Here is an 18917-nt window from a genome sequence, read left to right on the forward strand (position 1 = left end):
GCTCTTTCCCTGTGTTTTGTGACACCAGATGAGCAGGTATTCCCAGAGCAGCTGTTCCATGCCAGGTTGGACCGAAAGGGTGAATCCCAGAGACACAGGAAGAATCTGTAATCTGCATATTTGACGTGGGAGGACAGGTGACCCTACCAAGTGAGACTGTGAGTCTGTGTAGGTTTCAGACCCCTGGTCAGGAAGGTTCCTGCTGGAGTTGTAAATGTACCAGCCATGCCTCCTGAATGTTCCCTTCTGGGGGAACATTGTTTCTGCCCCAAAGCAGAAGTGCAGGATGCTGAGCTGGATGTCAGCAGCCTCTTAGGGTTAAAGCAAGGTGGGGAAGGTCACGGGAGAAGCAGGCAGCAGGGAAGGTGAGGTGGCATCTCTGTGGTGTTCATCTTAGATGCCTCCACATCAATGCTGGATGTCATTTGCAAGACACCCATGATTCATCCTGCTGATGGCTGCAGGGGCTTCCTGCTGTCTTCGGAGTACAGGCCTGGACCCGGCAAGGGACCTCTTGGGTCTGGCATGATCTGTGCCCTGAAACTCCTGCTTCTCTCTTGCCTTCTAGACCCCTGGTCACTGGATTTTGTTGAGGCCTCAGATTTGCTAGCCCAGGTTTCATGGCTCCTCTGGGCTCACCAGATCAGTTTGCCTGATATTGAAAAGTGTGCTGGAAAGTGGACTTGCCGTTTTCTCACCAGGAACATCTTCAGCAAACGGGCATGTGTGGGTAGCCTTGGTTTCCTCTGGACTGGCCTGGCCCTCTGGTCCAGCCCTGGCTGTTGAGATCCTTTGAGGGAGTGCAACCAGAGGAGGAAAGATTTCTCTCTGTCTCTGTAGCTCTGACTTTAAATAAACAAATAAATACATAAATTTTTAAGTGAAAAACCTTGCTCTCTTAAGTCTCTCTTTCTGTATCTCATCCTTTAAATAAAAAAAGAATAAACTTAGCACTCTACCAAATGGTCTTTTGAACCTGTAATGATCAAACATATGAATAAATGACTCAGCCTTACACTTGACTCTAAGTGATGTACACTATAGTTTGGAACAAAGGGGGGCTACTCTGAACTTATTGGGATTCTCTCCCTGGATTCCTAGGCCTGCCGTGTTCAAACCCTCAAAGATTTTCCCTTGATTTATTTTTCTCTGAAATGTAGCTCATGTTCCTTTTCTCTTTCTGTGCATTCAAGACCCTCCCCACCACTGTCTTCTAGGTTGATAGGTGTCCATCTTGGTTGTTCAACCTTTAACCCTTCTTGCTAAGCGGTAAGGAATTCTAATGGCCAGGCACTATCCTGACAGATCATATCAGAACCTCAATGTGGGCCCTGGGCAGAGTGCTAGGGAAATGAATCTTAAACTTCCAGTTGTAGTTGTTCATGGAAATTCCAGTGTTTGAAACACGCTGCCTTGAGCCTAGGATTCCTGTCTGCGTGGGTATTTCCATGTGGGTGGCCTGAGCCCCACTCACTCTGCACATGCTAAGTCTTGCTCTGGGTAAGCCTGGTCTTGGCCCCGATCCTCTCCTTTATACTGGAGTTCGAAGCCTGTGATTGTCCCTGGCTCTTGGCAGCTGGTGAGTTTGAGGTCACCGGGCCCGCTCATCTCTCACCTGGACTGCTGGTGCACACCTGCCAGAATATGACAATTCCTCCTGCCTCTGCTTCCCAGCACTGACTTCCTGAGCCAAGTGCTGGCATCACCTTTTCTCCTGTCAGAAATCTGCATTGACTCTCCACTGCTCACCAAGAGACAATGTTGATAGATTAAGAGTAAAGGATTGGTCCGTTTGTGCCTGCTAGGAGGTGGGACTGGCGGGAGGTCTTTGGGGCAAGGTCTTCAAGAGTGGTTATCATGAGAGGTTGAGTACTTTGATGCTTATCTAGAGTTCCTCTCTCCTGCCTTGCTTGCCATGTGATCTGGCCTCTGCACCTGCTGTCAACAGCCTGTACAGGTACCAGTCTATAGAGTTATCCCATTCTGAACAGTAACTTGCAAACTGAATTGAAATTATCCTTTTCTTTCTCAAACAAGCTCCTTTCAAAGCATCTTCATGGAAGTAATTCAACACCATCCTTCAAAACCCAACCAGGATGCCCTATATGCAGAACTTCTAATCCTGCTGCATCCTACAGAACTCTATTGCCATTGTTGCATGGATCACCTGCCATGGTATTCCCACCAGTTTGTGAGCAGCTGTGAGAATAGGGATGTGAGCTTACTTACTTGTGATGCCTTATTTATCAAAATCTATGTAGAAATTTTATTGTGCTAGACTGAAGTCTGCCTTTATGGGTGCTCTTTTCAGCTCACATAAGCCCTAGAATAATTTTATACAATGTTACACTCAAATTTCCTTTTTTAAGTAGACATCTCTAGTCATAAAATAACAAAATATGAATGTGGAAAAGGATGCATTTCCTTTGGTATAATTGCATACATGATGCCTTTAATTTATGGGTAGTATCTAACTAGCAAACCAGACAAATAGCAAAATAACATAATTGATAGAAATTATAGCCTTATTTTAAAATTCAAATGAATGTGGATGCTAATTCCTGGGTACTTAGAACTCTTGCCAGGACCATGGGATGAAGCCAAGTGCTGTCCATTTGTATTTTTACTTTCTGACTGATACTCTCTGTTTAGCTCTGTTGCGTCCCCTGCAAGGACTGCCTTCCCCATTTGTCCCATTTTTTCGACTCCCTCAAGAGGTTAAATGCAGCCACCTACAGGTCTGGCCTTACTTTGTAATATGAGGAGCTTCTGTACAGAGCAGGTAGAAATGGTGACTGGCAGAGCACAGGTTTCAAATGCAGAAAAATGGAAAGTGAAACTTTAGACATAAATCTGTATCAGCCACATTGGCCTGTGTGCCCCAGAGGTGTAAATGTCAGCTGACCTGGGATGAAGTCACAGAGGAATTTCCATTTGTTTCCCATGGTTACCCCTTACAGGGGTCATTGGGGTTCTCTGATCACCTGCCCTGTGGAACAAAAGTCAAGGTCAGTCTATGGCATCTCCAAGTGCTAGGCTCTTGCTGGTGCAATTCCTCTGAAAGAAGCAGTTTTACCAAAAGGAAAGATCCTCTCAAACCTTCATGTCCTTCTAAATTGGTCAGGCTGTCATCTGGTGTTGCCTGGCAGCTTCTCCCAAGGCAGTGGGACTTTCTGTCACTTGTGTGGGTTAACTGATGGCTGAGCTGACTGGTGACATTCTATCAAGTACCCAGCAGATTCGTTTTATTTCTGACGAGTTGTTCCGTTACTTCTGCACACGTTCACAACCACAGCTAACAATCCTAATGACAATCTCTCCCTATTATTAGCCGTAGTACTCTTACTGTTTTAAAAGCCTCAGCATTCTTTGAATGATTTCACGTGTATCCTGTGTTGGCATTACAGGTGTCAGACAAAACAAACAAAAATTCTGTGAAATCCAAATTCTGTCATCCATGAGGTCTTTTGATATGTGTCAGGAGTTTGATCTGAAAAAAGGCAATAGCCAGAGGGCAGGGGCAGATTCAACTTCAGGGAACCCCATGCTTACACAGTTGGGGGAAACTCATTAAAGAGAGGACCATGGGTTCCAAATAAGACTCATGGCCCCCCAGCTATAGCTAACTGCCCAGGTTGCCATGCAAGTGTTACACTGTTGGGAGAAAAGTGGACAATAACTGGGTGGCATTCTGGGTCCGGTTAATGTTGAATTTGTGTTAACTATACTAGTATGCCAGAATAGTTGCTTATTCTTTTCGAAAAAAAAAATTGCTATTTTAAAAAGATATGTGGGGAAGACAGGAGCACCAGGCTCAGACATGCCATTTCAGTCCCCAGGCTGGGAGTGGGGGCTGCAGATTGCCCAGGGAAGGGGGTCTAGGGAAATACTGGAGTGAGAGCTGCTGAGGAGGAATGACTTCTGGGTCTTCTGTGGTCTTCCACGGATCAGGCCACTGCATTTGCAGGTAGGTGAGGGAGCTAAGATAGTGTGATTTAGAGGGGAGAAGCAGAGGATGTGTCTGGGTCAGGCCAAGACACCCATCCATGTGGGAGACTTGGGCAGAGCTAAATAGCATCACCCATGTCTTGCTGGTCCACACAAAAGCTGGGCCTGGGGGCATGCCTGGCAGAGCTAGCTTGTAGTACCTACCTGGGAGTGTCACAGCTATAGAAGACAAAACAACTAGGTCTGGGAGAAGAATCTGTAAAGGACCTATGGGTTCATCTCTGTGGGACTGCAGTACCTGCTGATTTATGTGGAAAGCTAGGGTTGGTGATGGGCTGGACCACAGAACTCACCTGAAAGGAACCCACCTGACACTTGGGAGCTGGAACTGCAAGGGGACTAGTGGTGGGGGCAGGCTGCAGCACCAGCTGACACATGCAAAGGCTAGAGTTGAGGGCAGACCATGCCAAGAAAGGCTGCTGCACCCAGCAGCATGTTTTGGGATCCAGGGCTGGGAGTAAGACTGGTAGGGGAACTTGTGGAACTCCCCTACTAGGCTGCAGCTCTGGCTGGGGAGCAGAGGAGCGGGGAATGCAGGTGGGTCAGGCCAGGCAGGGTTTCAGCACTCATCAACATTTATGGAGGCTGGGTCAGGGGACAGGATGGGCTGAGCCAACCTGTAGCACATGCTGGCATGCACGTGAGTCAATTCAGACTGTGGGACGTGCCTGGCTGGACTAGGACTAGGCTGCAACACCTACCAGTGAGAGCTGAGACTGTGGGTGGATCATGCCAGGCTGGTTTGAAGCACCAGCCAGCACATGCAAGATTTGGGGCTAGGAATGGGCCTGGTAGGGAAACTCTAGGGACTCCCCTATTGAGATGCAGCTCTCCTGGCGAAGGACAGAGATGTGGCAAGGAAGCCCTCATTAGAGTTTGCACCTTTGACGGGCTTGGAAGGCGACCTGGATGGTCACAAAAGCTGAGGTTCACTGTCACGGGTCCAGCTGTGGAGCCAAGGCAGCGACTGTGGACTGGCCAGCTGTGGGTCCAATGTGGCCTGCAGGTAGTGGATGGTAGGGGGATGGTTTTATCACTTGTTTGTCAAATTTCAATGAATGAGCTGATTTTATTTCCTTCTTTTCTCTTGAGACACTGGAAGACTGTTTCACATTGCATTTGATCAAATGGTAATGGTAGCTAGAAGGAGGGACCTAGTCATACTACAACTTGGCTCTACTTGTCATGATTCCCTACCTGACCCTCATGATAAGGCCTCTGTCTAGGCCAGATGCCCCTCTTGTCCTGGTTCCTGTGCCATGATACCTTTTTCTTGTTAAGATGGCGATTGGCTGTGTATTTTGCTAACCACGTGTTCTTCTGGCGCTTTCACGTTTCTTGGATTCTTTCACCAGGAACTCTATGTATTTATTACAAATCCCTTACCTTTTGTGTTTTGTTTCACACTCTGGGTCACCCTTGCTCTTTCTGGAAGTGATAAATGCTATTTTAATTTTTTAAAAAGTTTGGATTGGAATAAAAGATGGATTGTTTGGGAATTTTAGGTCTGTGATTCATATCCAGGAAAAAAGGCTGAACAAGACTAGGTTGCGAACGAGTCCTTCGGATTGTAAAGATCCCGATGTTGTCATCATGATCTAAAGTCCAGGCAGAACTTTTCTTTTTTTGGATGATGGGAGGGGAGGTTGCAGGTGGTATAATATTTTACAAAAACATTGTTTTGACCCTTCACTTTGATGCTAGCCATTGCTATTCATTACACATAGGTTTCTCCAGGAAGTCCTGGGAACGTTGCATGAAAAAGCTTCAAAATTAAAAAGAAAAGAATGTGTTGGATTTGATTGTTGATTGATACTTTAAATCCTTTTGGAAAAAGACGTATCAATCAAAGCAGCAAGCAACACAAACCAATTCAAAAATGAACGCAGTAGGTTGACAGGTATTTAGACCATCTAAAGTCAACCTTCTTTGCCATGCAATGCCACTGCATTTGAACTGAAGTTTTAAAGTTCTACTTGGTGCGTCTACGAAAGGGGTTGGCATGGTGGGCAGCACGCCAGTCCTCTGCTATTTGTGCCGGCCTTCTGTATGGGCACCGGTTTGTGTCCTGGCTGTACTACTTCCAAACCAGCTCCCTGCTTATAACCCAGGAAAGCAGTGGAGGATGTCCCAAGTCCTTTGGATCCTGTGCCCATGTGGGAGACTCAGGGGAAGTCCCTCCCACCCTCAGATCAGTTCAGCTCTGGCCATTGCAGCCATTTGTGGTGTGAACCAGTAGACGGAAGACCTCTGTCTCTCCTTATCTCTCTGTAAAATCTGGTTTTCAAATAAAAATAAGTAAATCTTAAAAAAAAAAAGAACTCTGAGAACTGTAGTTTTAAAACAATGAAATGAACACTCCCATCTCCAGTAATGACCTATTTAAAATTAACACGCAGTCTATATAGTTGGAAAAAGAAAAGCTTTTTGGATATATATTTTATTTGACAGTGTTTTAGAATATCATACAGTAAACAAGATTTCTGTAAAAGTTAATTTATCCATAGTGGTGCGTTTCATAAAAATAGTTGCTCACTTACAGTCTTTCTGTGACTATTAATACATGGAATTATATTTATAGAGATACAGCTGTACAAGGTAAATTCACAGCTAACACTACACAGAAGTATTATGTGGAATGGGACTGAGATGGTGTGCTGTCTTCACAGATTACGGATTATAGCCGCATAAAGCAATTGAGAAGTAGCCGTGAACTGTGCAAATTATAGAGTTTATGCAAGGGTCATCTTGTTGATTTTTTTCTTTTTCCGTTCGTAACACATGAGAAATCAAGACTGGTGGATACAGTACCGGGACGTGCAGCTTACACTACAGAAGCATTGTCCAAAATCAGATTTCATAAATTAATGGCAAACTAGACTGGATTTCTAGCCCAGGGGGAGAAAGACGAATCTGAGATGAATCCGAAAGTATTTTAAACTGCTACACGGGTTTTGTGCTTTTGTTTAAGATGGATGAGTTTCATTTTGGAAACTGCTTTTGCAAGTTGCAAGAGCCTCTTGTCAAACATTGAAACGACTCGAATCCTGATGGAAATTAAACTGCTAGTGCCCAGGTTGCCATAATTACCAAGCAAAGGAAAGAGTGGAGGGGGGAGGCTGTGGTGTGTGGCCTGGCCCAATGGGCTTGGTCACCCTCTCTCTCTTTCTTGGTGGCAGGTGCCACGGGGCGGGAGGGGGGAGTTACTTGAACTCCAGCAAGGCAGGGGGGCGGGCGGTGGGCGCTGAAAAGGGGAAGAATGAAGTCTCATTTTCTTCAGGGTGGGTTAAAGAAAAAGCGCCTTCAGTACCATTTTGTCTTTTAATATGCATTACTACCGTCAGTGCCAAGGAAATGATCCATGGAAGCTAAGCTTTTCCAAAGAAACGCTGAAGTCAAGGAGAGGAGAGGAAAGCTTTAGAATTCTCCTGGGTGGGGTGGGGGTGGGAGGAGGGGTCAATCTCAGATCGCCAAAGGTAAACAGAAATCTCCAGAAGTAGTGAATGCCATACAAAACTGGCCAACAACACAAGACAAAAGTGAACCAAATGGAACCCAAAGCAGAACTGAGGAAGGAGAAGCGGGGAGGAATGCTAAAGGATTCAACGTTCTTTAATGAAAATAAATTGGCTATAATCGTGACCTCTTTAACATCAATGATTCATTATAATCCGAAAAACATAGGAAAATAACTTGCCTCTGATCTGCTAAAGTGCAAAGGAAGGAATGGAAAGAAGGTTTTTTTTTTGTTTTGTTTTTTGTTTTTTAATAAAAATAAGACCATAAAAATCAGTGAAATACGACATCGCCAAATCAGAAGCTGGGCTCGGCTCTCTCTTTCTCTTTCTCTTAGCTCTCGGTTAGCCTGGCATGGGAACACCTCCTTTTCCTAAAGGAGCTTCAGCGTGGCCAATCTCACTGAACTAAATCGTGGCCCTTCCATGATAAAATTCGTATGTTTCAGGGATACGCAGGATGAACGAGGGGCTGCTCTCCTGCAAAAATACTGAATGTTGGCGCATTGATTCCTAAGATACAATTTTGTGTGTGTGTGTGTGTGTGTTTCTTTAAAAAATTTTGTTTTCCTACCACTGAAAATGTACAGAAATATGATCCGGTCACAGAAACAGCAGTAAAAAAAAAAAAAAAAGGCATCACACCCATGACGCCAACAGGTGGCTACCTCCTCCTGCGGCTAACGCCAGTGGCAAAGTCAAGGGCAGGGCCGAGGAAACACGTTATGGGCGAACAGTTTCGGATGTCTCAAAGAAACCCTTGGACCCCTGTCTAGATACGTCAAGAATGTTTTATTTACAACGCTTCAGATCCATGAAAAGATATCATCTCGTCTCAGTTTGCGCTTGCTCCGTGCAGTTTTGTTGTTGTTGTTTTAAGGCGATATTCCAGTTTGTGATTGCTCTTAACGGTGTGTCCAGTTTCTTGATCTACAGTTTGGAATGACATCCCAAGCCTTCATGCAGTGGGGGGAATTTTTATGTTTTTTTTTTTCCTTTCTCTGTTGAGCTTTTAAAGCTAACACTGCACTTGCCTTTTTCTCTGCGACGTTCTTGAGCGTGATTTTGGTTCTTCCGTAGCTGCCAAAGCCTCCACCGTTGGACCCGGGGTGAAGGCTTTAGGGTCAGTTTTAGTCTGCGGCCGCTCAGGCGGACACGTGGCTGGGTGGCTGGGTGGGTGCGCAGGTGAGGGGGCTCCTGGGCGCTGGGGCATGGGGCCTACGAAGAGGCCCCGCGGATCTCTGCGTGTGACAGTGACAATAAATTAAGACGCCGGGAGGTGGACCCGAGGAAGGCCGGCCGTGCCGCTCATCTCCTCAGGACGCCCGGCAGCTTGTCGGCAGCCGGCACCCTCCAGGGTCCCGGTGCTACCGAGGCCTTGCGCGCCGGGGCGGCCCCTGGCGGCCATGGGCTGGGCCGCGCCATTGCCGCCGCCCGCCCGCCCGCCCTGGCCTCGGCCTCGGCCTCGGCCTCAGCTCGGGGCCCTTCCCGCCGACCGCACTCCGGGGCGGCCATGGCACGGGCACCCTCCTGGCCGCCCGTCCGTGGGGCGTCCGCCGCGGCCCCGAGCGGCCTGGCCTCCGAGGCGGGCCTGCCGGCCTCGGGCCGCCCCTGAGCGCCACCGGCCTCCGCCTCCTCCTCCTTCTCCTCTTCGAGCCTGGGCCGCGCCGCCCTCTGCGGGCTCGCCGAGCGCTCCCTCTGCTCCCCGAGGCGCTGCTTCTTCTGGCCGCCAGCGGAAAGCTCCTTTGGTTTCCTAACGTCGTGTTCCCTTTTGATATCCCAAGGGGGGTCTGGGCCTCTCTGGAGGAAAGGGTCGCAGGGTGGGGCTGGATGCGATGGAGAGAATGGAGAGAGGATGTCTTCTAGGGAGACCCCTACTTGCGGCAGACCTGGGGCGGTGGCAGCGGGAGCACTCCAGGGGCTGGGGTCGTCTGTGGACATCAAGCACAGGCGTTAGGACCTCCGGCCGAGCGGCTCCCATGCATCCCTGACCTCCCCTCCGCCCCGAGCACCGTGCAGGCCACCCTACCTCCCTACCCCGGCGCCCCGCTACCAGAAGGCAGCTCCCCACCCCGGCGTCCCAGTGGTAGGCCGGGGAAGCCAGTGCCAAACCGGCCTTCATCCCCTTGGCCTTGGCCTTGTCAGGCTAACTGCTGTGGGTGCCAGCAGGTCTGAATTGGCTGAATTGACAGCACTCGAACCAACAGTTCTCAAACTCCAGTACCTGTGGGCATCTACCTGGGGTGGTTGGGAAAAATGCAGACTCCCCGACCAAAGGGCTGGGAGATGCCAGCAGCACACAGGACCCTGCAATATGTCTGTCTCTCCTTTTCCTTCTTTTTCTTTCTCCAAGCACCCAAGTGATTGTGAGGCAAGCTAGGAGAGGGTCCTTTTGAAATAGTTTGGCTGGGGGAGTGCCTTTCTCTGCCAGCAGGTGTCACTCAAAGCTTAAGTCTTAGCTCCTTGCCAAGATGCGCTGGGGGGATTTGGATGAACACGTCTGAAACCCATCAGGTCTTTTTCAGAATGTCATCATTCGCTCTTTTTGGTCGTGTTAGCATTAGGGGAGGCCTCAGGATTGAAAGAGAAATGATTTCTTTCTGGGAGGTCTAGTCTCAACGTTTGTGGGGTTTTTAAAACTCTGTTCTACTTCCTTCAAAAGAATGTCTAAGACACTTGACATCAAATCACACAGAATACAGCATGGTAACAATGAGCGATGGATTTTTTTTTTTAAAGCAATCACTGTTCGGGAGGCAACAGAAGGCGCACAGCTGGGATAGAAATCTGAGATGAGTTAGTTACTACTACGAGTGATAGGATGACCCTTAAGTTGCTGAGAGCTCCCATGCCACAAGCCCTTGAGAAACATAGATTTCCTGGCCTTGGGCAACCCCCAGATTTTTCTAAGACTGTTCTAGAACACCGTTCCCTCAGTCCCGCGACTTGGTATAGAGCCATGAGTGAGGAACAAGGAAGGTGAGCTCCTTTTGTTAGCTGGGATTCAGCCTCACACATCAGCCTCCATGCATTTGATTTGAGTTACAGCCTGCGAGACACTAGCTGCCACCCGGTGCACACGCAGGCCGTGCATGGCCAGGGTCGGCTTTGTTTTCAAGTTGAAGGATCTGTTACGGGACCTTGCATACCGACTTACAAGAGAAAAAAAGACAGTGGATTGATTTCATTTTCTCCACATGAATTCTTGTCTCTTTTATCAAATCGATCATAAAACAACGTTTCTTCTCTATTTTGAAATTCTTTCAGTGTTCTTGCCTGCCATAGACAGATGTCCATCACCGTTGTCACAGTGAATGTGTTAGAAAGGCGGTCCTGTCTCTCATACGGGTTATTGATGATGTGCACCAAGCCCTAGGGGCTTTTCCTTCACGTCCATCCTCTGTGACCCGGAGGCCGCCTGCTTACACACTATGTTCTGTGCAAGCCTCCACTCCAGTACCACACCTGCGGGTAAGGAAGACCTTGTTTGGTTTTTCACCACTACTTATACGAGAGGCTGATGAACAGAAATGAAGGGACAGATTGCAGACAGCAAGGACCCAGTCGCTAGAGGCTTCCTCTTGCTGCCTTTTCAGAGTCCTCATGAGCAGGAAGCTGGAATGAGGAGCCAGGGCTGGGGAGCAGACCCAAGCACTCCCTAAGTGTGGGTTTGGCTGTGCCTCAGGTGTCCTTGGTTATGGCACGGATGACTTTGAGGCATCTTCAGTGAGAAGGAGAGTATGTCCTAGCCTGTGACTGGGTGAGAGCTTAAGATCAAATTCAGTATAGGATAGGCAGCAGCAACTCCGTCAAGATAGGGACGATTCTGCCTAGAGTGTTAGAAGTGGTTTGCAAAAGGTCCAACTGGAGGCTGGCTTGTGCAATGGTAATCTCGGACATGGAGCATGGTAATGATGTCCCACATTTTAATAGCTCTTTTCCCCACCATTACATCCCATATGGTGGAGTCAATTAGCTGCCCTCCAATTACTTCTGAGACATGAGGAGAAGGTTGATATTATTCACATCATTTCCTGAAGGCAGAATTGAAGCAGAGAGAGGTTAAATAATTTGACCAAGATGACAAAATGGGCCAGCCAGGAGTAACATTTTGAGTTTCTTTCCTATTATTTACTTTTTTTTTTTAAGCCTATGTCCCAAGATGTCACCTTGCCAAGTGGACTGAAGCAGGGGCCTGACATTTTGGAGTGGTGGGTTAGGCCACCGTATCATACGCAACACCATTGAAACAACAGGATTACCGGAGGGACTCCATGTTGAGTCAGGCTCTATCTTAAGTGAGCTACTCCCACACCTGTGAGATTGTAACCAGGTCAAGAACAATGGATTCTGCTTGGCAAGCATGCCCGAACCTCTGGCTGGGTGCTCAAACATGATTAGGAGAAAAATGAGTTTCACTTGGTTCAACAATAAAGGCTACAGCAACCAAGGCTTGCAAAGTTAGTGATCAGTGAATTTTCATCCCTAAGGTATTCTGCATTAGCTCAGGCCCCTGAGCCTCTCCTGCTTTGTGGATTTTGCCTTTATAAAGCCTGCCATTGTGTAGTTTGAGCTTGAGAGCTCTTGAGTCCTGGCAATTAAGGACTTTAAAGTCTTCACTCCTAAGTATTGCGTCGCTTAGCTACAACACCAGCACACCAGCTTCCCATATCACAGTGGTAGTTCCGGTCTTGGCTGTTCTGTTTCTGATCTACCACTTTGCCATGCCTGGGAAGGCAGCTGGGGATGGGCCCAACTGCTTGGGTCTCTGCACCTACATGAGAGGCATGGATGGAGTTCCTGGTCCCAGCAGCCATGTAGGGAGGAAACCAATGGATGGAAGATCTCATTGCCTCCAGCTCTCCCTCTGACACTCTGCTTTTCCAACAATGAAATCTTAAATAAAGAGAGGGCTCAAAGCACCATGTTCAGTGACCATTGCTGACACACAGAAACTGGAAGCCACCACTTGATTTCCAAATACCTCACTCCCCACGTCTATTCTTGCACTGAAATGCTCTTATGAGAAAAGTGACCGGCTTTCAACCACACATATAAACACCCCCTGAGACACAGAGAAATGCCCTGCTCTCCTACCCCTGCCCATGCAATAAACGCCAAGGTGAATCAGTTGCAAATATGATGGGATTCCTGTTATGACAAAAAGATTTCTCCAGAGTTTGTTTATAGATCATTAGACACTTAACAGCGGGAGAAGCTAAAAGTTAAAATGTGCTAAGCCTGTGCTGATTAAGAATATTAATCAGACCTTCAGTAACTGAGATCATAAAGTAAAATGATTTAAAAGATGGATGCCTATAAGCATGGCTTAATTCTACCTTCCTTTCTTCCTTCCTCGCAAGACTACCTTGTTTTCTCTTCAACTACAGGTGGATTACGTTAACTTATACCCCTCTTACACCACCATGGATCAAGATGCAGGGTGGTCCCTGGAAGGTGGTAACCAGTGCGGGTGACTTAGTATAATCATGGCGGGAAAAAAAGCCATTGGGTGGACATCAGGCAGAAACCTTGGGGGATGCTGTGAGAGGCATACGTTTGAGAAAATGAATGTCATTGCTGTTTGGAAATGGTCCAAGAGAGGTGAAAGTGTAAGTAGATCATGAACTGCAAACAGTGGAAACACCATTGTTCAGTGCTTTTGCTGTCTGCTATTCTGACTGGGAAAGGGGCACCCTTTTTTTCTTCTGGGGACAATGTTAAGAGGTTCTCCTATCCAAGATATCAACAGCAGCAGATCCATGGCTATTTCTAACGGAGGCTGTGTGCAGGATTTGGTATTGATATATGAGAATGATCTTGCCAGCAGTTTCCTAGTCCCATGCCATGTTGGCCTAACCTACAATCCTGGGAGGAATATTGTGACAAAGCCTGGGCAACTCGGCCTGCAGAGAGATCCAGGGAGCAGACAAGTGGTCTAACAAACCAGAAAGTGACCAAGCCACTTTTTTTGAGGAGCTGGGACTGATGAGGTTCCTAAGTAAGCAATACGATGGGCCTATCCATGTATCCGTGGCCCTGGGACGTGACTAAATACCCTCTTTTTAGGAGCGTGGCCACCTGTGAGCCCGAGAAGATCTTTATCTCCACCACCTCTGCCCCACCCTTCTTCTGCCTAGGGAAGCGGATGGGCTGACCCTTCTGAGCAGGTCAGTTGTGTACCCCTTGTCCACTGACTAGAGCCCCATCTGGATGCACTGCCACTGACTGGGCTTTCTGAGGCCTATGACCACTGAGAGGCAGCACACTTACTACCAGGCACATTGTACCACATTTAATTAGGTCCACAGGGATGGTCCCACCCCCAGATGACAAGCAGAAAAAGAGTAGTGTACCACATCGGTTGCCAAGAGCACTGCCTCCAGAGTTGCTCCAGGCTCCATTAAACAAAGTGTAATCCCACAATTCACAAAACCTGGTCCACTAAGACAATGTCAACACTGGTCCACGGACAATGTCAACACTAATTAGAGCTGAAGAAACTAAGCCAATACCACTGAAGCACCTACCTGGGACCAAAGTCAACACAGCAGAGCCAACCAGAACTCACGTCATCACCAGTGACACCCTTTATAACTGGTAAAAGCAACTGGCCCACCAGATGCACAAAACCCATACACGAACACAAGTAGTGTGGACAACAAGGTGACAAGATGCCTGTAAAGGAACAAAGCAACTCTGTAGCAATAGACCAACCAGAAGTGGGAATTGATGAGTTGCCTGACAAGGAACATGAAAGATTAAGGGAACTTAATGAGATACAAGTGACTTACAGGCAGAGCATTCGATGGAATTTGTGAGTTGAATGAGAAATTCAGTAGTGGTAGACACAATGAGGAAGAACCAATCTGTAATCTCACTAAGGAATTCAATAAATAAAATTAGAAAATAATTGGGATTCCTAACGGCAGGACTGACCATCAGGCAGAAGCAAAAGTTTCTGGGCTTGAAATCAGCCTCTTGGAAACAACCCTTTCATCCAATAAAAAGAAAAGGGGGTGGGGGAACCTCTCAAAAGCATGATGAGACATGAGACTTACACAATACAGTAAGCAAATGAAGATTCACTTTATGGATATTCCAGAAGGAGAGGAGAAAGGAAAAGGCAGAAAAAACCTACTCAGTGAAATACTTGTTTAAAAGTTTCCAAACACTGGGAAAAATATAGACACCAAAGTCCAGGAAGACCAATAGATCCCAAATATATTTGATCAAAAAGATTCTGAGACAAACTATAAATAAACTTTCCAAAGTGTAAGACAAAGAGAATCTGGAAAGCAACAATTCACTTCTAAGGGAATTCCCACCAGGTGAAGGGAAGATTTTTTTGGAAGAACTCTCATGGCCAAGAGAAAATGCAATGAAATACTTACAGTCCTAGAAAAAAATTACCGGCCAAGAATACTATATTCAGCAAAACTATTCCTCAGAAATGAAGGAGAAATAAGAACTTTGCATTAGAAACAAAAAAACAGAAGGGATTTATTAGGGCAAAAGAAATGCTTTAGGAAACCCTGCATTACAAGTGACATGAAGATGGTGATCACCATGAAAACATGCGAAAATATATACACAACAGATAGATAAATGAGGAAGTGAAGAAAAATCTAATAATTCATACTTATTTTTCTTTGGACTAATTTTTTTTATTTGCTTACTTTGAAAAGCAGATTTACAGAGAGAAGATAGAGATCTTCCATCCACTGGTGCACTCCCCAGCTGGCAGCAATGGCTAGAGCTCAACTGATACATAGCCAGGATTCACGGTCATGAAGATGTAGGGACCCAAGGCTTTGGGCCATTCTCTGCTGCCTTCCCAGGCCATCAGCAGGGAGCTGGATGGGAAGTGGAGCATCTGGGATTAGAACTTGTGCCCATATGGGATCCTGGCACTGTAGGTAAAGGATTACATCATCATGCTGGCCCCAAGGATTTTTTTTTTTTACTTACTTCAATTAGAGCTGTAATCTGTGATTCTTTTTCTTGTACCCATTAGGTTTTCAAATCAGGGTCCTGTTGGTCTCTTAAAAGAAGTTGGAAGCATTCAATCTTTCTCTTTTCCGGAAGAATGTATTATGCTATTATCTCTCCTTTAAGTGTTTATTAGAATTCATCAGTGAAACTATTTAGAAACTTCATTTCTTAAATGCATTTGGGACTATCCAAAATATTTTTCTCAAATCGTCTTTTTAAATAAATACATGCATTTCACCTGAATTGGCTAAATTCCTTGTCATAAATCTTTTCATGGGTTAAAAATAGAGCTACCCAATGATCCAGTAATCCTTGTGTTGGATATAAATTCAAATGAACTCAGGACAGGGAAGAGACACAGCACTATTGCTAACAGTCAAGATATGGAAGGTGCATGGATAAGAAAATGTGGTATTCTCTAATGTGGAATATTATTTAGTGGTTTAAAAAAATAACAGATGATTCTGGAGGAATCGAGTTAGGCGAGACAAGTGAAGCAGAGAGAACACAATTGTGTGGGTTGACTCCTAACTGGAATCTCAAAAAGCAGATGTCATAGAAGAAATAAGAATGGTGGTCGCCAGAGGCTGGGGAAGGGAGGTGGAGGCGAGAGTGGGGAGAGGTTGGTCAACGAGACAATGCGACACTTACATAGGGGGAGCAGATGTGGGATGATGCTAATGAGCAATGAGAGATTGTACATTTTGAAAAAGCTGGAGTATCTTCCTCACCAAGAAGTGATACATTTTTGAAGTGATGAATGCACCACTCACCCTGGTTTGATCGTCATACAATGGATGCATGAATTGAAACACTGTACTCTATAAATGCTATAATGATTTGGCAATTAAAAATGAAAAAAAAAAGATTTAGGAAAATTGATACAATGAAAAAAGGCATTAACAGAGTTGTTTTTTGTTTTTTATGAAAATCTTTCTTGTGGCAACCTATGGCTGGTTGGGATAGAGAATACTGAGTAGTTGTATTAAAATCCCCTTTCTTAGAATGTTACAGGAAATATCAATACATATTAGAGCAAATCAAAGGGCAGTAGTAGGAAGTCATTTGGTTTTGAAAAGAAAAACCTTTCAAGGATTGTGTCCAAATCAAAATGAGTCATTTGGATCTGTTCAGCCTTTTGCAACAAAATACAAATAAGGAAAAATGCACATTAAGTTTTTTGGTAAAGAATTCACTATTTTATTTTGCTCCTTTGGAAGCGCTGTTTCCAGTTTGAGCCATCATTAATGACCTTCAGTCATGGACTCGTTTCACCCTTATTACCAGAGAGATGCAAGCTAGGATTTCTAAACATGAGTGACTTTTAAAAGATGGTGACCCTATTTGCTTGTTGAAACTGTATCACTACACTCATTTTGAAAGCATAATAAGGCACAGCAATGAATTTGTGGTGAGTTTTAGCCAAGAATCTGAGGGCTAGGTGGAGCTGTTAACGACGAAGCTACTATTTACTGGAGCCGTGCTGGGCGCGTGGCATGCATTATCTTTTCATTCTCATCAGAATTTTTAATAAGTATGTGGCGCTATTATCCCAACTTCACAGACTGGGAAACGGAGGCTTCTACGCAGGAGGCCTTTTGCAAGGACCACTCAGCTGATAAGTGAGAACAGGATGACTGACTACCCAACTCCAGAACCCAAGCTCAAACAGACCGCAACTCGATTCTATTGTGTTCTGATCTTTTCCACATCAGTTGACACAGAGAAAAGGATCGCATTTACCCAATGCAATGGAATATTTTAAGCCACTGCTGAATGCCTCATCAATATCTTGGCATGCTCTATTAGAGGTGCGTCACAGAATACGAGTTAGGAAACTTGGCTCTGTTTTCCTACTAGGTAAACTCCTGATACTTCAGACTGGTCTGGGGGAGTGGAGATGGCCAGGGAGCAGCTTGAATGAGTGTACTCTGCATTAAAGGACTGATGAGACATGCGCTGGTTCATTTAGTTCAAACATGTTTTCAGTGTTTGAGTGGAGCTTGAAGGTCTTCTGTAGTCCAAATATAATGACAATTAATTAATTAATTAAATTAAAATATCCACCTGACTGCCTTTAGACAATAGCTTGCATTTTTCAAGCCCAATATATACAACAGGTGAAACAGAAGTACTCTGGTTAAGCCTGGTAGATCTAAAGTCTCTTGCTTACCAACATTTTTTTTTTTTTTTTTTTTTGCCATTTTCTTGGGACACTTAGAGCTCTAACAGAATCATTCGATAATCACTTCATGAAGAAGCAGTGCCTTTGAGAACTTCTAATGTGTGCCCTGTGAGGCAGCAGGTAATAATGGCACAAGTGATTGGGAACCTGCCACCCATGTGGGGAGTCCGGATAGAGTTTTGGATTCCTGGCTTTGGTTAAAATTGAATAGCAACAGGGTTCTGGGCTAGCATTGTGGTACCATGGGGTAAGCCACCTACAACGCCAGCATCTTATGAGTGCCCGTCCCAGTTGTGGCTGCTTCCCTTTTGATCCAACTCCCTGCTCATACATCTGGGAAAGGATCAGAAAACGGCCCAAGTACTTGGACTCCTGCCACTTAAGTGGAGCCAGTGTAGGAGACTAGAGATGCTTCCTGGCTCCCGGCTTTGGTTTAGTCCAGTCCTGGCTGTTGTGGCCATTTGGGGAGTGAACCAGTGGACGGAATACCTTTCTCCCTCTCTCTCTCTCTCTCTCTCTCTCTCTCTCTCTCTCTCTCTCTCCTCTCTCTATGCATTTCAAGTAAATAAATCTTCTGAGAAGTTAAATCAGAACAAGAGAAATGAGCAGGATCACAGGTACTAAATAAATAGAATTCAATTTTAAAAGGCCAGCTTTGAATATCCATTAAGACAGTTAAAGTTAAGCAGTAACAGGTCCAACACACCAGCCTCCCAGGTGAAACAATCACTCCATAAAACTCTTCGGCAGTTTCTGAAAGCCAACGTTGGCTTATCATCAAACCCCGCAGTTCTGCTCTGGGATAGCTACCTGAGTGGAACACAAAACTCAAGAACCTGGAGATGATTATTTTTTGCAATGATTTGTATTCACAATCACCCCAAATTGTAAACTACTCTAGTGCCCATTTGGTAAACACACTGTAGATCAATGGCATTGTCAGCTAAACAGGGAATAAGTGACCAAGTATACATCCAATGACACGGGTCTTCGGTGCACCGTGCTCAGGGAGGAAAGGTCAAAGGTTACACACTGTATCTATCCACTGACACAACATCCTCAAAAATGCAAAATGAAAGGGACAGAGAATAGATTTGTGGCGTTGGCATCTGGATGGGGAGGAGGCTTGAACTGCAATGGAGAATGAGAAAACTATAGGAGACTAAGGAACCATCTGTATCCAGACAGTAGTGGTGATATGACTGTACGTGTCT

The 18917-nt window shown here is 45.8% G+C and overlaps 1 protein-coding gene across 1 annotated transcript in view; it reads right to left on the reverse strand.

The window, feature by feature from the left end:
• Positions 1-8698: 8698 nt before the first annotated feature.
• The window catches only part of MAGI2 (membrane associated guanylate kinase, WW and PDZ domain containing 2), a 902006-nt gene continuing 891787 nt past the window's right edge, over positions 8699-18917 (reverse strand). The window contains exon 21 of the mRNA XM_058657499.1: positions 8699-9454. Coding sequence (XP_058513482.1) covers positions 8832-9454 — 623 coding nt within the window. The 3' untranslated portion in view covers positions 8699-8831. The remainder of the gene's footprint in view (positions 9455-18917) is intronic.

This window comes from Ochotona princeps, chromosome 32, assembly GCF_030435755.1.
Source record: "Ochotona princeps isolate mOchPri1 chromosome 32, mOchPri1.hap1, whole genome shotgun sequence".
NCBI classification, from domain to species: Eukaryota; Metazoa; Chordata; class Mammalia; order Lagomorpha; family Ochotonidae; genus Ochotona; species Ochotona princeps.